Source organism: Pecten maximus, chromosome 10 (assembly GCF_902652985.1).
Source record: "Pecten maximus chromosome 10, xPecMax1.1, whole genome shotgun sequence".
Lineage (NCBI taxonomy): Eukaryota > Metazoa > Mollusca > Bivalvia > Pectinida > Pectinidae > Pecten > Pecten maximus.
The window spans coordinates 14,767,109-14,787,949 of NC_047024.1; the positions used below are offsets into that span (position 1 = coordinate 14,767,109).

Consider the following 20,841-nt stretch of genomic DNA (forward strand, 5'->3'; position numbering starts at 1 on the left):
GTACGGTTCTCTGTAGGTACTAGATCTATATTTATATAGAGACGGTATGGTTCCCTAGATCTATATTTATATAGAGACGGTACGGTTCCCTGTAGGTACTGGATCTATATTTATATAGAGACGGTATGGTTCCCTAGATCTATATTTATATAGAGACGGTATGGTTCCCTGTAGGTACTGGATCTATATTTATATAGAGACGGTACGGTTCCCTGTAGGTACTAGATCTATATTTATATAGAGACGGTACGGTTCCCTGTAGGTACTAGATCTATATTTATTAGGTCATCTGACCCGAAGGGTCAGGATGACCTATAGTCATCATGCTTCGTCCGTCGTCGTGCGCCGTGCGCCGTCCGCCGTGCGTAAACTTTTCACATTTCAATCTTCTTCTCAAGTTCCACCAGTGGGATTAAGCTGAAACTTGCCTGAAATGATCCTGAGATGGTCCTGACCAAGTGTTGTTATTTTTCGGGTCAGTCCGAAATCCAAGATGGCCGCCATAGCCGCCATTTTGAAAACACATTTTAAACTTCTTCTCAAGTTCCACTGGTGCCATTGAGCTGAATCTTGCCTGAAATGATCCTGTGATGATCCCGACCAAGTGTTGTTATTTTTCGGGTTGGTCCGAAATCCAACATGGCCGCCATAGCCGCCATCTTGAAAAACACATTTTAAACTAATTCTCAAGTTCCACTGGTGTCATTGAGCTGAAACTTGCCTGAAATGATCCTGATATGATCCCGACCAAGTGTTGTTATTTTTAGGGTCGGTCCGAAATCCAAGATGGCAGCCATAGCCGCCATCTTGAAAAACACATTTTAAACTTCTTCTCAAGTTCCACCAGTGCTGTTGGGCTGATACTTGCCAGAAATGATCCTGAGATGATTCCCACCAAGTGTTGTTATTTTTCGGGCCAATTCGAAATCCAAGATGGCCGACATAGCCGCTATCCTGAAAAACACATTTTAAACTTCTTCCCAAGTTCCACCAGTGCTATTGAGCTAAAAATTGCCTGAAATGATCCTGATTTGATCCCGACCAAGTGTTGTTATTTTTCGAGTCGGGCCGAAATCCAAGATGGCCACCATAACCACTATTTTCAAAAACACATTTTAAACTTTTTTTCAAGTTTCACCTGTGCTTTTGGGCTGAAACTTGCCTGAAATGTTTCTGAGATAATCCCGACCAAGTATTGTTATTTTTTAGATTGGTCTGAAATGCAAGATGGCCACCATATCCGCTATCTTAAAAAACACATTTTAAACTTCTTCTCCAGTTCCACTGGTGCCATTGAGCTCGAAATTGGTGAGGATGTTAAGGAAGGAGGGCAAACAAAGTGTTGTTATTTTTTTGGCCTCGTAAAAACTTTGGCATGGCAGCAATGGCGGCCATTTTGTAACATGATTGCGCAATCATGGTTTTCCTGAACAACACCTATTTCAAACTTCTTCTCAAATTCCACACCGTGGGATTCAGCTCTAACTTACCAGAAATTATCCTTAGATGGTCCAGACCAAGTGTTATTATTTATTGGGTCGGTCTGAAATCCAAGATGGCCACCATGGCCAACAGTGCCATTATATACTTGCTACAGAGAATGCATACTACAATAATATAAGGGTTTTAATTTAGAGTCAGATGACCGTTAAGGCCCCTGGGCCTCTTGTATAGAGAAGGTATGGTTCCCTGTAGGTACTAGATCTATATTTAAATAGAGACGGTATGGTTCCCTGTAGGTACTGGATCTATATTTATATAGAGACGGTATGGTTCCCTGTAGGTACTGGATCTATATTTATATAGAGACGGTACGGTTCCCTGTAGGTAGTGGATCTATATTTATATAGAGACGGTACGGTTCCCTGTAGGTACTAGATCTATATTTATATAGAGACGGTACGGTTTCCTAGATCTATATTTATATAGAGACGGTATGGTTCCCTGTAGGTACTGGATCTATATTTATATAGAGACGGTATGGTTCCCTAGATCTTTATTTATATAGAGACGGTACGGTTTCCTAGATCTATATTTATATAGAGACGGTATGGTTCCCTAGATCTATATTTATATAGAGACGTTACGGTTCCCTAGATCTATATTTATATAGAGACGGTACGGGTCCCTGTAGGTACTGGATCTATATTTATATAGAGACGGTACGGTTCCCTAGATCTATATTTATATGGAGACGGTACGGTTCCCTGTAGATACTAGATCTATATTTATATAGAGACGGTACAGTTCCCTACATCTATATTTATATGGAGACGGTACGGTTCCCTGTAGGTACTAGATCTATAGTTATATAGAGACGGTATGGTTCCCTGTAGGTACTGGATCTATATTTATATAGAGACGGTATGGTTCCCTGTAGGTACTGGATCTATATTTATATAGAGACGGTACGGTTCCCTGTAGGTAGTGGATCTATATTTATATAGAGACGGTACGGTTCCCTGTAGGTACTAGATCTATATTTATATAGAGACGGTACGGTTTCCTAGATCTATATTTATATAGAGACGGTATGGTTCCCTGTAGGTACTGGATCTATATTTATATGGAGACGGTATGGTTCCCTGTAGGTACTGGATCTATATTTATATAGAGACGGTATGGTTCCCTAGATCTTTATTTATATAGAGACGGTACGGTTTCCTAGATCTATATTTATATAGAGACGGTATGGTTCCCTAGATCTATATTTATATAGAGACGGTACGGTTCCCTAGATCTATATTTATATAGAGACGGTACGGGTCCCTGTAGGTACTGGATCTATATTTATATAGAGACGGTACGGTTCCCTAGATCTATATTTATATGGAGACGGTACGGTTCCCTGTAGATACTAGATCTATATTTATATAGAGACGGTACGGTTCCCTACATCTATATTTATATGGAGACGGTACGGTTCCCTGTAGGTACTAGATCTATAGTTATATAGAGACGGTATGGTTCCCTGTAGGTACTAGATCTATATTTATATAGAGACGGTACGGTTCCCTAGATCTATATTTATATAGAGACGGTATGGTTCCCTAGATCTATATTTATATGGAGACGGTACGGTTCCCTGTAGATACTAGATCTATATTTATATAGAGACGGTACGGTTCCGGGTGAGGCTGTAGGTACTGGATCTATATTTATTAGCTCACCTGGTCCGAAGGACCAAGGTGAGCTTATGCCATACCGTGTCGTCCGTCGTCCGTCCGTCCGTCAACAATTGACTTCTTCTTCATAACCACTGATTAGAATTCGACCAAATTTGGTCAGCAGCATCCCTATGGGATGGGGACTCAAAATTGTACAAATGGTGGGGCTGACCCCCCAGGGGTTTGAGGGGCGGGGCCAAAAGGGGTCAATATAGCTATATTGATATAAACGACTTCTTCTCTGAATCCAAGCAATGGATATCACTCATCTTTCCCTGGTAGCATCACTATGAGGTGGGGATTCAAAATTGTACAAATAATGGGGCTGACCCCCTAGGGGCCTGAGGGGCGGGGCCAAATGTGGTCAATTGGGCTATATTCATATAAACGACTTCTTCTCTGAAACTGAGCAATGGATATTGCTCATATTTACTGGGTAGCATCACTATTGGTTGGGGACTCAAAATTGTACAAATGGTGGGGCTGACCCCCCAGGAGTCTGAGGGGCGGAGCCAAAAGGGGTCAATATAGCTATATTGATATAAACAACTTCTTCTATGAATCCGAGTAATGGATATCACTCATATTTGCCTGGTAGCATCATTATGAGGTGGGGATTCAAAATTGTACAAATGATGGGGCTGACCCCCTAGGGGCCTGAGGGGCGGGGCCAAATGTGGTCAATTGGGCTATATTTATATAAACGACTTCTTCTCTGAAACCAAGCAATGGATATTGCTCATATTTACTTGGTAGCATCACTATTGGTTGGGGATTCCAAATTGTACAAATAATGGGGCTGACCCCCAGGGGCCTGAGGGGCGGGGCCAAATGTGTTCTATCGGTCTATATTGACATATAACGACTTCTTCTCTGAAACAGAGCAATGGATATTGCTCATATTTACCTGGTAGCATCACTATTTGTTTGGGATTCAAAACTGTACAAATGATGGGGCTCGCCCCCTGGGGCCTGAGGGGTGGGGCCAAAAGGGGTCAATTGGGCTATATTGATATAAACGACTTCTTCTCTAAAACCAAGCTCTAAATATTATTTATATTTGCCTGGTAGCAACACTATGAGGTGGGGATTCAAAATTGTACAAATGGTGGGACTGACCCCCCAGGGGCCTGAGGGGCGGGTCCAACAGGGGTAAATATAGCTATACTGATATAAACAACTTCTTCTCTGAAAACGAGCAATGGATTTCGCTCATATTTACCTGGTAGCATCACTATTGGGTGGGGATCCAAAACTGTGCAAATGATGGGGCTGGCCCCCTGGGGCCTGAGGGGCGGGGCCAAAAGGGGTCAATTGGGCTATATTGATATAAACGACTTCTTCTCTAAAACCGAGCTATAAATATTGTTCATATTTGCCTGGTAGCAACACTATGAGGTGGGGATTCAAAATTGTACAAATGGTGGGGCTGACCCCCCAGGGGCCTGAGGGGCGGGGCCAACAGGGGTAAATATAACTATACTGATATAAACAACTTCTTCTCTGAAAATGAACAATGGATATTGCTCATATTTGCCTGGTAGCATCACTATTGGGTGGGGATTCAAAATTGTCCAAATGATGGGGCTGACCCCAGGGGCCTGAGGGGTGGGGTCAAAAGGGATCAATCGGGATATATTGATATAAATGACTTCTTCTCTGAAACAGAGCAATGGATATCTCTCATATTTGCCTGGTAGCATCACTATAGGTGGGGATTCAAAACTGTATACATGATTGGGCTGACCCCCTTGGGGCTGATGGGTGGGGCCAAAAGGGGTGAATTTGGCTAAATTGATATAAACAATTTCTTCTCTGAAACTAAGCAGTGTATATTGCTCACATTTGTATGGTAGCATGGTCATGGGGTGGGGATTAAAAATTGTACAAATTTTGGGGTTGACCCTCCAGGGGGCTGAGGGGTTGAGCCAAAAGGGGTCAATTTAACTAAATTGATATGAACTTTTTCTCTGAAACAGCTCATATTTGACTGGTTTGATTGGTAGTATCCTTTTGGGTAGGGATTCAAAAACATTCAAAAAAAAAGGAAGGAACTGTTTATTGTTTCATATCTCATACAATCCAGGTGAGCGATACAGGCCCTCTGGGCCTCTTGTATAGAGACGGTACGGTTCCCTGTAGGTACTGTATCTATATTTATATAGAGACGGTACGGTTCCCTGTAGGTACTGGATCTATATATATATATATAGACGGTATGGTTCCCTGTAGGTACTAGATCTATATTTATATAAAGATGGTACGGTTCCCTAGATCTATTTTTATATAGAGACGGTATGGTTCCCTAGATCTATATTTATATAGAGACGGTATGGTTCCCTAGATCTATATTTATATATAGACGGTACGGTTCCCTGTAGGTACTAGATCTATATTTATATAGAGACGGTATGGTTCCCTACATCTATATTTATATAGAGACGGTATGGTTCCCTGTAGGTACTAGATCTATATTTATATAGAGACGGTATGGTTCCCTGTAGGTACTGGATCTATATTTATATAGAGACGGTATGGTTCCCTGTAGGTACTGGATCTATATTTATATAGAGACGGTATGGTTCCCTGTAGGTACTGGATCTATATTTATATGGAGACGGTATGGTTCCCTAGATCTATATTTATATATAGACGGTACGGTTCCCTGTAGGTACTAGATCTATATTTATATAGAGACGGTACGGTTCCCTGTAGGTACTAGATCTATATTTATATAGAGACGGTATGGTTCCCTAGATCTATATTTATATAGAGACGGTACGGTTCCCTGTAGGTACTGGATCTATATTTATATAGAGACGGTATGGTTCCCTAGATCTATATTTATATAGAGACGGTACGGTTCCCTGTAGGTACTGGATCTATATTTATATAGAGACGGTACGGTTCCCTGTAGGTACTAGATCTATATTTATATAGAGACGGTACGGTTCCCTGTAGGTACTAGATCTATATTTATATAGAGAAGGTATGGTTCCCTGTAGGTACTAGATCTATATTTATATAGAGACGGTATGGTTCCCTGTAGGTACTGGATCTATATTTATATAGAGACGGTATGGTTCCCTGTAGGTACTGGATCTATATTTATATAGAGACGGTACGGTTCCCTGTAGGTAGTGGATCTATATTTATATAGAGACGGTACGGTTCCCTGTAGGTACTAGATCTATATTTATATAGAGACGGTACGGTTTCCTAGATCTATATTTATATAGAGACGGTATGGTTCCCTGTAGGTACTGGATCTATATTTATATAGAGACGGTATGGTTCCCTAGATCTTTATTTATATAGAGACGGTACAGTTTCCTAGATCTATATTTATATATAGACGGTATGGTTCCCTAGATCTATATTTATATAGAGACGGTACGGTTCCCTAGATCTATATTGATATAGAGACGGTACGGGTCCCTGTAGGTACTGGATCTATATTTATATAGAGACGGTACGGTTCCCTAGATCTATATTTATATGGAGACGGTACGGTTCCCTGTAGATACTAGATCTATATTTATATAGAGACGGTACGGTTCCCTACATCTATATTTATATGGAGACGGTACGGTTCCCTGTAGGTACTAGATCTATAGTTATATAGAGACGGTATGGTTCCCTGTAGGTACTGGATCTATATTTATATGGAGACGGTATGGTTCCCTAGATCTATATTTATATAGAGACGGTATGGTTCCCTAGATCTATATTTATATATAGACGGTACGGTTCCCTGTAGGTACTAGATCTATATTTATATAGAGACGGTACGGTTCCCTGTAGGTACTGGATCTATATTTATATAGAGACGGTACGGTTCCCTGTAGGTACTGGATCTATATTTATATGGAGACGGTATGGTTCCCTAGATCTATATTTATATAGAGACGGTATGGTTCCCTAGATCTATATTTATATATAGACGGTACGGTTCCCTGTAGGTACTAGATCTATATTTATATAGAGACGGTACGGTTCCCTGTAGGTACTGGATCTATATTTATATGGAGAAGGTATGGTTCCCTGTAGGTACTGGATCTATATTTATATGGAGACGGTATGGTTCCCTAGATCTATATTTATATAGAGACGGTATGGTTCCCTGTAGGTACTAGATCTATATTTATATAGAGACGGCATGGTTCCCTGTAGGTACTGGATCTATATTTATATATAGACGGTATGGTTCCCTGTAGGTACTAGATCTATATTTATATAGAGACGGCATGGTTCCCTGTAGGTACCAGATCTATATTTATATAGAGACTGTATGGTTCCCTGTAGGTACTGGATCTATATTTATATGGAGACGGTATGGTTCCCTAGATCTATATTTATATAGAGACGGTATGGTTCCCTAGATCTATATATATATATATAGACGGTACGGTTCCCTGTAGGTACTAGATCTATATTTATATAGAGACGGTACGGTTCCCTGTAGGTACTGGATCTATATTTATATACAGGTTTTTGGCTATGTAGGGGCGATAAAAACAAGGTCGTTAGTTGTGTTAGACAGGAAGTCACTTAAAACAGGTAAAAAATATAGCGAAATGCATCGGGAGGATAAAAAAAAACGTTGTAGAAGACAGGAAGTCGCTAAAAACAAAGGTCGCTACTTAGGCAGGTTTGACTGTATAACAGGAATCCTTTATCACGCCCCAGACTTATCAATACACATCTGTGTTCATATATGATCTAGTCAAGTAATTATACTGTTGAATTGACAGACTATAATAGCACCGATAGGTAAGATGGGCCGTTCTGACGGTCTCCTTAGGTATGTCAGACAGGACAATGTTTACTTTGGGCTCTGTCAGATGACAGTCAACACGACAAGGTTACCATGACTTGAATGTTGTTTGTGTGTCTTCTATACCTATCAACTTTCTATTTTCATGAGAAGAAATTCTGACGTTAACATGGATTGGGATTAATTCACACTATGCCCTATATAATTGAATAGCATTATAAAATGTTTTACAGTAAAACTGCCTTATCAGCCAATTCTGTATGGTGATTACGTTTCCTACTTGTGTATGTACAATTCATAGTAATCATTATATATAGCTACCTGCCTATGAAGGCCACTTTGATCTTCTCCCTTGAGTACCTTAGTCTTTTACTTCAAGTAATATTTGGACCATTTCTCAGAAAAGCCCCAACTGTTCAATTCTATGCCTTCCCTACTCCCAGTCCCAACCATTGAGAGTTGTGTATCATGTTTTAGTGTCCAAACCATGCACACAGGTCATGTTGACTAAAGTTGTTTAGAGAGAACCCAGCAATAGGTGGAGTCATGTAGGTGGTAACCAGTAACTAACTAAAGTTGATAGAACACTGACTACAGTCCTGAGATGAAACCCAGCAATAGGCGGAGTCATGTAGTTGTAAACTATGGCCAGTTACTAACTAAAGCCGATAGAACACTGAAAACTGTAACTACCTAAGGAAAGTCATGTGATGAAATTAAATCAAATACAGTTGTATGTATTTGAATGGAGTGTTACCCTTTGAGTTTTCCATACACTCATTAGCATTGATAGGAGGCTGATATTTTAAACAATAGTTCCTTCAGGGACAAACATCAATGCTGTGTGGACAAATGGGAATTTTTTTCAGATGTTAGAGATATTAGAACAACTGGAGTATATGGGCGTGGTGATGCTAACATTTCCTAGTTTAATTACCTATTATGTGATCTTTTAATTACATCTACTCAATATTACATTTTGATCCTGTTTTATGACAATACTGACCATTTTATTACCTTGAAGACCATATTAATTAAAAACAATTGGTCTGATATTGACATTCTATAGCCTACAGGACACTGATATCTAATTGATCGACTTTGTCACCACTAAGGACTTACATAGTGTTAATTAGAAAAAGAAACATATTTGATAGGCCACCTTCAAGATCCTTCCTCAGATTCCGTCTTTAAAATTTTAAATGGTATGTTTTTAGCTGCCTTTATTGACAGGTATACTCTACTTCGGAATCAAGGTTTATGGGAACTATACTTACACAGCTACAAACACTGGGGTAAAAAGTTTAGAGGTTTATTCAAGTATCTGTAATGAAGATGCAAGTGTTTCCATGGTGACCATGTAGTCACTATAGAGATACTGTACACTAAGTGTTACCCGTATTTAACCTGAATCAGGACGCCTGCCCCTGAAATAATTCCCAAGAAGATGAGTGCGCTTAATTAATTAATTGTGAAAGGTTGCTTATTTACCTCACTGGTTTAACAATTCAGTCATATTTTTGTTATCAGACAAAGACTGCTTCAGAAATTGTTTTAAAAAAAAAAACTAAAAAAAACCCCACTCTTTCCAATAAAAAGAAAAAATCACTGCTGAATTCGTATGAAAACTTTACCTTGTAAGCACATTGTGTGATTTAAAGGTGTAATAAAGTGTCTGATTTTTACATAGTGACTTTATAGTTATGTACATGAACTCAACTGCATCACTACCATTCTAATTACTTATGGTCAAAGGGAGATAACTATCCAGCTCTAAGCTTGGCATTATGGACAGAAAAGTCCAAGGGAGGTAACTGTGTTATACCTGGTTTGCTTACAACCTAAATACAAGCTGCTGTTTAAGTAATTTCAGTAAATACACTTTGAATATTGTTTCATACAGTACAAGTTTTACTGTATTTACATGTGGATAACAATGATAATGTATATCTGTTAATGACCTAATATGTAACTAGTATTTATACTAACATACCTGTTGTGGTCCCTATCTTCACACCTTTGTCTTTAGCTTGTTGTTTTCTTGTTTTACCTGAAATTACAATCCTCTATGTCAATATGAAATCAAATATATAATACCTGTATTGTATATTTCGGAACATTTACATAATGTGTACTATAAGATTCACACAAACACTAGATCATTTAGAAGTAATTATATAAAATGATAATGATATTACAGAAATTATTGACAATTTCAATATACTGGTATTAAACAAAATGTGTTACATCACAAATATATTAATTGGATCATATAATGTTGTCATTAGCAACAGAAAAATTGTAAGAATGCCACATTTTGCCATCCACCTATGTTATTACTATACAATACATAATAGGTATGTAAGTCTGTGAACTAATATTTCTTTTTCTGATAGATTTACAAAATGGACTAAAATAGGCAAACCTTTCCCAATGGACAGTATTAATTTGAGAATATCAATTACAGAAAAAAAATGCTTACTATCACAAATATGGATATCAAAAGTAATAATTGAACCAAGTTAAATAATAGAATAAAAGAGATAATGAATATGCACCTTATATTAGTAAACAGCACCTGTCAGGGTACATGTAGCCCACATTATCAGATATACAGTCCATCACACCATGGATATCACAGACAGATCCACACACTGACAACTGTTAAACCTTGAACTACTATCTAGTTTGATCAAATTCACTAAATGGAGTTTTGGATTGAAGGATTATCGACATTTTAGCACCATTGATATGATAATTTTTACTTCATTTAATTTGTAATGCACCACGCTTTTGTAAATAGAATGATGTTTGTACATCGACTGTTCATCTTTACCTTTATATTCAAGCTAGAGAAAGAGGTAGTATATGTAAATAGTGAAAACTAGCAAAGCATAAGTGGCCATTTTATATGTAGTTTGATAAGAGAATTTAAAACAATGATAATGTTGCTTTTTATTTATAATGATGCAATTTCATGTATAAATTGGTTTGCTTATCATTTAGATTTTAAAAAAAATCAGTTTACATTGTATTCAATATATTTAAATCTATAACAAAGCCTGCTCGTCGAAATGTCTTTCTGAATATCTGTCCATTTGTCGGACCGTCTAGATGTTTGATACCTTTCTGGGTGTCCTTCAGCTTGTCCATTAAGGTTTTATCAAACTACTTCTCCTGAAGTGCTGTACCAATGTTGATGAAATTTTACACCTATGTTGTACTGCCAACATATGATGTCCAGGGTAAATTTAGAGTTATCACCCTTCATTTACTAAGTTGTCAGTTTACCAGGTACATCTTATAACACAGCGACTTGTCAGAGTGCACTTAGCTAATTATATATATAAGTTGGTTGCACTTGGAAGTTTGTCTCATTTGACTGAATTCATGATTACCTTTAAATAACAAAAGCTGCTTATATATATATATTTTTTTTTTTCCCAAATGTTCAGACTTATAATCGTGAAAGAAAATCTATGGATATCTAGTACTTTAATTCTTTGGTATCTGTATACTTATTGAAGAAAATAGCTTTTGAAGGTCAATGAGACTCAGTAGCAAATGCTTTTACTCGCTTTTGGGCTCAATTAAAATGGATTTTAAATTAAAATGGATTTTAATTTGTAAATACAGTGTATATCAGGTTAACACTGATAGACTACTCTGATACCAATCACAGGAGTTAGCAGTGTCAGGTTTCACATATAATCTCAGTATGAGGCAACTCCTGTGTTATAGAGATATATAGAGTCTTTATTCCATTGTAGTTCATTCCTACGTTATTGAGATCAGTAATCCATCATAGTTATGTCAATTTTATTGGGGGAGGGAAGGCGATGTCATCTCCTAAACTCCTCATCAGATTTGAGTTCTACACTTGATCACATTCTGGTTTTCATTGGTCAAGGTTGAATGGTCAAAAGTCACCTTTGACCCCTTTTGTACAGGTCTCACATTGTTTTATAAGGGGGGGGGGGGGGGGGGGGGGGGTGTATTTATTATGTCTTACAGGCATGTTCTAGTTTATGTTATAGAGATTTGTAGAGTCTTACCTGATGTGTTTTATGTTTTTATGGAATTTAAAGAAACTTCATAAGAAAAGATAGTAACAATGCCTTCCTGACTGTTTATAAGTGAATTCTGAATTAAAGATTTACATGCCTCGTGTTTTCTCTTTGCATGTTTTAACTCTAGAATACTTACATGTACATTATACTGTACCTAAGCTGTGAAGTGTCAGAGTAATTTTCATTGTTTTACAACAGTATGTTATAATTTTAATATTTTATATCATTATTTCAGCAGCAATGAATTCAGCTTAGTAAACTTTGTAGCAAGATAATGTTGAAACATTTAAAAAAAAAAAAAAAAAAAAATCAATTGAAAATGAAATGTTAAGTTGGATATTCAATGTTCTAGGCCAGAGTTACCAAATCTGCCCAGAATGTAACCCTTTAAATTTCACAATACAGAATTGATAACAAAAATATTTTTAAAAAGTAATATCTCTGAATAAGAAAGCTAACAAAGTTTTAAGACATTGGTCTTTACTTAACATCCTCCTTTTGAAAATCCAGTAAAATTATAGTCTTATATTGCTTACAGAACATTTGACATTGTAATAGTGGTATAGGGTTAACACCTGCTTTATCAGGCTGTCCAATACTTTTAGGATCTGACTCAACACCTCAAACATTGGTGTTATATAGACTTATCAGAGATTTACACATACCTAGGTTTGGTACTATAGATTTTTAATTCTTCAACTCCCGAACAAAACCATTATGTACACTGATGGTGCATTCCATCTGAGGAAATCAATTTGTGTCTCATGGGAGAAATGAAACTTGGCATTCTTCATTAACATCAAACAAATATCTTATAAACATTACACCAGGGGTGTCTTTTGACTTATCCAGTAGCAAAATCTATTTATGACTGTTATTTTTAATACGTAGAGTTCGTATTTCATTTATGATTACCTTCATATTTCATTTAAGATTGTTTACAGTTCGCTGCATATTTATAAGAATTCTTGGCCAATTTTTAATGTTTCAATAATGAAATGCATATATCTGAGTGTTGAACCAATGAAAATCTAATAAATATGGATAGTGTTTGATAAAGACTCCAGCATTGACCCAAGACAAATGTTTGTTAGATATGTAGAGATATAACTAGCATGCATTGCATTAGAACAACACATGGCTATCATTTCTACATTCTTTAAAGATTACATTTTGAAAAAAAATGCTTTCAAATTGGCCAATCAGCTTTTGAACATTTGGGCCCAATGGTTTTAAAATCTCAAGATGGTAACAGTACTAAACAGCAGTGTAGAGCAGTGTATATATTCATAGTATAGGATCATAGTGTGTAGACATTATAGTGTAAATATTGTTGTGTAAATATTACGTAAGTGTTTGACATGGAGATGTATCTTAGGTTCATTGATTATTGTGTCTTAATCAGTATGTCAAAGGTCAGAACATTTTGTAATTAAGAAATTTGATGTCACATGAGTGTGGAACATAATCTTTCCCATAACATTATACCAGTTTCACTTTCTATCAATAAAGGATTATATGAAAGAATTTATTTAACACATTTTCCTTCAAATGACTTAAGCTTCTATAAGCAGCAAAATGTTCATTATATTATTAATTGTATATCTTCTAGCTTTTAAGACCTTTTATACTGTGTGAGATAGGTGAGATAAAGTTTTTACCTGAAATGGAAGCTATGGCAATGAAGATACTGAACCTGGCGATCGGGTGTTGTTGATGATGAACCTGATGATCTGTTGATAATTAATCCCAGATGGCGTGTTCACTAAGTTTAGTTGTCATAGTTTTTTTCACCATAGAATTAATTCTCTGTCAACATTTAGATGTGTGAGTAACCTGGCATAGCGTTGGACTTAAGTTCTTGCTTGACCCAACAATATCAGTAGTTCCACTTATAAGTTAAACATCACATACATCCAACTGCTAGGTGAGAGTTTCAGAAGGCTCTAAGTATTATACTGTATAGAGAGGTGCCCGAAGAGTACCACTTATAAATAGTGATCCAGCAAACAGCCTTGACTACATAAACTTCTCGGGCTCTGTACAAATGACTTATATGTATTTTGTAAAGTATACAAACAATTAATAATAAATAAACTCACCAGAGTTATTGTGTGACGCCAAATATTATACACAGTCCTTGTTTGTACTTTGTCAAGTACCACTGACGGATAACAGTAGGAAATTGGCCAAAGTCATTATATCTAGCTAGATTCCAAACACACTTATTGTTCGTTGTATTTAGTACCACAGTATGATAAATTAACTAAAGGTGATATTTGGTTGGAGTTACTGAAGCAATCTTAATGTCGACCCGATGTAGAAGCAGTATACACATGGATGTGGCCAGTATTAGGTGGGATTATAACACCACCTTGGCTTGTTACATTCCTACTAATGATGCACGATAACCAAAGGTTATCAGGATAGACCTATTAAACAGTTTGTCATTGGAGTCCGCTGTAAAATAGTCAATACTATTTATATGTATGCTCAATGTTCCCGAGCCTAGTATCGTTTCTCACATCTCAGATCCTATTCTACGCACCCAGCGACGGAATTGAATAGATATTCTTCTTGTGTTACTACTTTAAACGATTTATGTGCTCCTGAAAGGTGTGTGTATTTTTAAATTGATTTTTATCTATTGTAGAATTTAAGATTTGAAGATACCTTACAAATTTTCAAATAAAATTGCTTGGATATCATGTTAAGTTATTAAATGTATACGGTTTTATTGGTTAAATTTAAATTGATTATCAGACTGGTCATGGGAACAACCAGATACTTCAAAAGCATTTACTAGTAGGCATTAAGATCAAGGGTCTTTATGTTTTAAAATTAGAAAACATTATTGTATACATAATAGATAAAATGTGTATCAAATATCTACAATTAATGATAATTATAATTGTTACATAATCCATGTATTGTATGTCATCAGTAATGGACTACGGTACTTAAACTATAATTATGTCTGAGCGATACACATATGTACACGATTCAATGTCACAGCCAATACTATATCACCTTCAGATACCAACTAGATCAGATTCCTCAATAGAATTAATTAATAGTCAAGTCAAAAAAGATTATCATCAACTTAAGTGTATAAACAACTAAACATTAAATCTGGTGTCAATATACTTGGTTGACTTTTGCCAAGTCTTAAAAATTAAATGTATACATTTGTATATATATATATATATATGTAAGGGGCTCGATCAGTCAGTAGAGTGTCAGAAATATATATATATGTAAGGGGCTCAGTCAGTAGAGTGTCATAAATATATATAAGGGGCTCAGTAACTCAGTCAGTAGAGATCAGAAATATATATATATGTAAGGGGCTCAGTCAATAGAGTATCATAAATATATATAAGGGGCTCAGTCAGTAGAGTGTCATATATATATAAGGGGCTCAGTCAGTAGAGTATCATAAATATATATAAGGGGCTCAGTAACTCAGTCAGTAGAGATCAGAAATATATATATGTATGTAAGGGGCTCAGTCAATAGAGTATCATAAATATATATAAGGGGCTCAGTAACTCAGTCAGTAGAGATCAGAAATATATATATATGTAAGGGGCTCAGTCAATAGAGTATCATAAATATATATAAGGGGCTCAGTAACTCAGTCAGTAGAGTATCATAAATATATATATATATGTAAGGGGCTCAGTCAGTAGAGTATCATAAATATATATAAGGGGCTCAGTAACTTAGTCAGTAGAGATCAGAAATATATATATGTAAGGGGCTCAGTCAGTAGCATACATGCCATATTTTTGGGAGACCAATAAGGGAGATTGATGATTTTTTTAAGGGAATTTTGCCTAAAATAAGGGAGATTTGTGCGCGACATAAATATCGACATTTTTACTCAATTTTTTAGCAATTAACTAATTTTGAAAGTGATAAAGAATATTTGTATTTATTTAAGATATTAATCATATTGTATATGCAAACAACAAAAAGTTGTATAAGGTAAAAAATGCAATAAGTATACATTCAGATTCTGATGATATGAATTTTTTTCCGATTTTTTTTATGTAACACAAAAAGTTTCACAGCTTTATGCACATTGCATAACAGCATTTGAAAAGGGTATATTATAATTACATGTAGCTAAAGATTAAGACAAGCAAGTTATTCATTTATCAGTTTGGATTTTCTTAAAATTAGAAAGCTTGATCCACTCTGAGGGAACACATCAGTTGTAAAAATCACCATGAAATGTCCTGTGGGATACCTTATGTTGGACCATTTAGATATAAAAATATTCCAAGTGTGCAAGTGTATACATGAAATTATGAGAACGGAAGATGTTAATGTTAGGAGACTGCAGTAAATCTTATCACGATCATTCTAGATTTTGTATATTGTCTCTGTCATGGACTGTACAGTCATTGTAAACACCATGATTGACCACTTTGTAACGACCAACAGATGTGCTAATTTGATAGTTTTCTAAAAGAAATTATCGGATTTCATCTTGCTATCACTGATCAACGATACACATGGTAAATGAAAAACACGTGTGATTTTGCGTCTGACCAGACTCTGTATCAATTACCATCATCAAAGTATGGTCCTAAAAGAAAACAAACCATAATTCAAGTCTGTTAGCTAAGGGGGTTAAAATTGTTTGTAAGCGACTTGCCTTTATTTCATGGTGATAGATATTCTAGCGTAAACATAACACTAGCCAGAGCTTCGTGTGAAAGCCGTGTCCAACAGGCGCCATTTTGATTGAGTGATCACGTGAACAGATGGATCACGTGATTGCTAAATTTAGCCAAATCTCGCGAGAAAAACACTGTATTGTAAACAAAAATGGCGTCGGCAAAAATACCGGAGGGAATTACAAAATACGGGAATTTTGGCTCTCCTGCCGGGAGAAAATAAATGACTTGAAAATAAGGGAGATTTTGTCTCACGCCGGGAGGTATGGCATGTATGCAGTAGAGTGTCATATATATGTAAGGGGCTCAGTAACTCAGTCAGTAGAGTATCATAAATATATATATATATGTATATATGTAAGGGGCTCAGCCAGTAGAGTATACATATCAGAGATATAAATAAGGGGTTTGGTAGCTCAGCCAGTAGAGTTTACATGATATACATAAGGGGTTTGGTAGCTCAGCCAGTAGAGTTTCAGACTACTGGACCTCAGGTGATGAACCAAGGTGAGCTTTCAGCACACCTGGGATGGTAAAAGTGTTTCTCAGGAAGCTCACAGATGGTGTCCTTGGGCTGTTCATTGAGGTAGCCACAAGCTAAAATGACCTTAGTTCTCACATCGATATAAATAAGAATGAGGATAACCTGGACTTTTTTTTATTTTTGGTGTTATATGATGAATATAGTTACAAGTGTCCGTTTTATTGTTTCCACTGTCATCAGTTAACTGAATTTATGTCATCAAAATCTACATATGTCGCCTCAAATTTCCTAACACATTGGAGTTATCCCCTGGTTGGTTTAACCTTGACCCGATTTTTGGGTTGGAATGTTGAAGTTGTGTGGACTGCTTGTTATGATGGAATAACATCAAAATACGTTCAGTACACAAAAGGTTAAATGTTGTGTGAAATGTGTCATACACAATCTGTCGTGATCATTTCTGACTTTATGTGGTATACATGTGATGACAATGATTACATGGTCTTAACCTTATAATCTCTATACCTATATATATATATCATAATTAAGGCAGTCGAGTACCTGTAGGGTCTGTTCCGTGGCCTAGTACATTAACTAGGTGATGTGATGATAGCTTGTCATAAGATCGACCATGCATGGAAATAACACCAGGATAACTACTGATTACTTCAAGAAAAAAAAATTGTCTTCACTATTTCTGTTTGAAGTTTATAAAGTATTTTTTGTTTTATTTTTTTAAGCTTTTATAAAATCGTCCCATCCATTCTCCAAAATAATTCACTGTTGTTTTGTCAGTTCTTGAAGTGTCTTTTATATAGACAGTGTTCTCGTATGATGATAACTTTTGTTAAGATTTATCGATTTTGATATTCACCAGTTAAAAGTTTGGATTTGGTGCATTGTTTGTACTAGTGAACAGTGATTTAGTGTATTGTCTGTACTAAGGACCAGTGATTTAGTGTATTGTCTGTACTAAGGACCAGTGATTTAGTGTATTGTCTGTACTTATGACCAGTGATTTAGTGTATTGTCTGTACTAATGACCAGTGATTTAGTGTATTGTCTGTACTAATGACCAGTGATTTAGTGTATTGTCTGTACTAATGACCAGTGATTTAGTGTATTGTCTGTACTAATGACCAGTGATTTAATGTATTGTCTGTTCTAATGACCAGTGATTTAGTGTATTGTCTATACTAATGACCAGTGATTTAGTGTATTGTCTATACTAATGACCTGTGATTTAGTGTATTGTCTGTACTAATGACCAGTGATTTAGTGTATTGTTTGTACTAATGACCAGTGATTTAGTGTATTGTCTGTACTAATGACCAGTGATTTAGTGTATTGTCTGTACTAATGACCAGTGATTTAGTGTATTGTCTGTACTAATGACCTGTGATTTAGTGTATTGTCTGTACTAATGACCAGTGATTTAGTGGATTGTCTGTACTAATGCCAGTGATTTAGTGTATTGTCTGTACTAATGACCAGTGATATAGTGTATTGTCTGTACTAATGACCAGTGATATAGTGTATTGTCTGTACTAATGACCAGTGATTTATTGTATTGTCTGTACTAATGACTAGTGATTTAGTGTATTGTCTGTACTAATGACCAGTGATTTAGTGTATTGTCTGTACTAATGACTAGTGATTTAGTGTATTGTCTGTACTAATGACCAGTGATTTAGTGTATTGTCTGTACTAATGACCAGTGATTTAGTGTATTGTCTGTACTAATGACCTGTGATTTATTGTATTGTCTGTACTAATGACCAATGATTTATTGTATTGTCTGTACTAATGACCAGTGATATAGTGTATTGTCTGTACTAATGACCAGTGATTTAGTGTATTGTCTGTACTAATGACCAGTGATTTAGTGTATTGTCTGTACTAATGACCAGTGATTTAGTGTATTGTCTGTACTAATGACCAGTGATTTAGTGTATTGTCTGTACTAATGACCAGTGATTTATTGTATTGTCTGTACTAATGACCAGTGATTTATTGTATTGTCTGTACTAATGACCAGTGATTTAGTGTATTGTCTGTACTAATGACCAGTGATTTAGTGTATTGTCTGTACTAATGACCAGTGATTTAGTGTATTGTCTGTACTAATGACCAGTGATTTAGTGTATTGTCTGTACTAATGACCTGTGATTTATTGTATTGTCTGTACTAATGACCAATGATTTATTGTATTGTCTGTACTAATGACCAGTGATATAGTGTATTGTCTGTACTAATTACCAGTGATTTATTGTATTGTCTGTACTAATTACCAGTGATTTAGTGTATTGTCTGTACTAATGACCAGTGATTTAGTGTATTGTCTGTACTAATGACCAGTGATTTAGTGTATTGTCTGTACTAATGACCAGTGATTTAGTGTATTGTCTGTACTAATGAGCAGTGATTTAGTGTATTGTCTGTACTAATGACCAGTGATTTAGTGTATTGTCTGTACTAATGACCTGTGATTTAGTGTATTGTCTGTACTAATGACCAGTGATTTAGTGTATTGTCTGTACTAAAAAAAAATATAATGACCAGTGATTTATTGTATTGTCTGTACTAATGACCAGTGATTTATTGTATTGTCTGTACTAATGACCAGTGATTTAGTGTATTGTCTGTACTAATGACCAGTGATTTATTTGTTTGTTGTAGCTGTTACTTCAGATCTTGATCATACTGACTGGCAACTACAACTTCTTCAACCTGCTCACTATAGTCCTCTGTTTATCCCTGTTGGACGACGAACACTTCGGATATAAAACAGGTAGGATATGATATGATATATATGAGAATAGGATACATCAACTTACACTGTAGTTGGGAAGAATCATAGTTACCAAACACAAGCCTTACCAACAAGTGTTTGGTGACATAAGATTCCTCCCCATGGACTGAGATCTCTCGGCTCATCATCAAGGGAGTGAGTAATTATGTTTTTCTTTGATTCAGTTGGTGTCTTTTTATACATGCAATATTGATGTTACCTCAATGAATATGACATTGTATATATGAAAGTAAGAAAATGATGCATTGTAGACATTGACATGATTCTTTGCTGAGGTTCCATAACTCTGGACACAATGTTTGATTCTTTTGCCTTAAAATTACTCAAATTTTTGGTAAATCACAACACTGATAGGCAAAAGTAACAAAGAATTAAAAGCATTTTGTCTAAAAGAAACTCCTGAATAACACATAAGAAAGGGCTAATTTGACAATATACCAATTGTTTCACTATTACCTACTGTAAAAAGTTTTCCCCAGAGGAAATTTTCACAGTAAGTGTATAGAGTATTCATGTGTTTGAATTCAAAATTAGAAAAGAAGATTTGAATATTCTAATTAATTATTTGGTTGTTATTCCACAGGAAGGCAATCATCATGGCTTGGCAGACTAATAAATATTTTAGCCTCAGTACTGGTGTACGGTTACATTGGATACCAGGTGTTGCATCTCTTTTCCCTCAAAGTCAACTTCAGCCCTAGCTTCTCTGTAACCTCTAGCACAGGTAAGGGTGCATGTTATCCCTAGTACAAGTATGTATGTATGCTATTACTTTCAGGGTCACACAGGTTACAAGTACTAGTAATTACTTTCAAGGTCACAGAGGTTACAAGTACTAGTAAT

General features: G+C 36.0%; 1 protein-coding gene and 1 long non-coding RNA gene across 3 annotated transcripts in view; one reads left to right on the top strand and one right to left on the bottom strand.

Annotated features, from left to right (window-relative positions):
- Window positions 1-14,343, bottom strand: part of LOC117336790 — a 33,715-nt gene extending 19,372 nt beyond the window's left edge. Inside the window, exons 1-2 of the long non-coding RNA XR_004534652.1 lie at window positions 13,676-14,343; window positions 9,938-9,994 (exon numbers count right to left, since the gene is read on the bottom strand). This is a non-coding gene — a long non-coding RNA (uncharacterized LOC117336790). The remainder of the gene's footprint in view (window positions 1-9,937; window positions 9,995-13,675) is intronic.
- LOC117336789 (lipase maturation factor 2-like) overlaps window positions 1-20,841 on the top strand; it is a 72,010-nt gene that overhangs the window by 34,255 nt on the left and 16,914 nt on the right. For both annotated transcript variants that reach the window (XM_033897433.1, XM_033897434.1), the window contains exons 8-9: window positions 19,866-19,977; window positions 20,582-20,722. In XM_033897433.1, coding sequence (XP_033753324.1) covers window positions 19,866-19,977; window positions 20,582-20,722 — 253 coding nt within the window. The remainder of the gene's footprint in view (window positions 1-19,865; window positions 19,978-20,581; window positions 20,723-20,841) is intronic.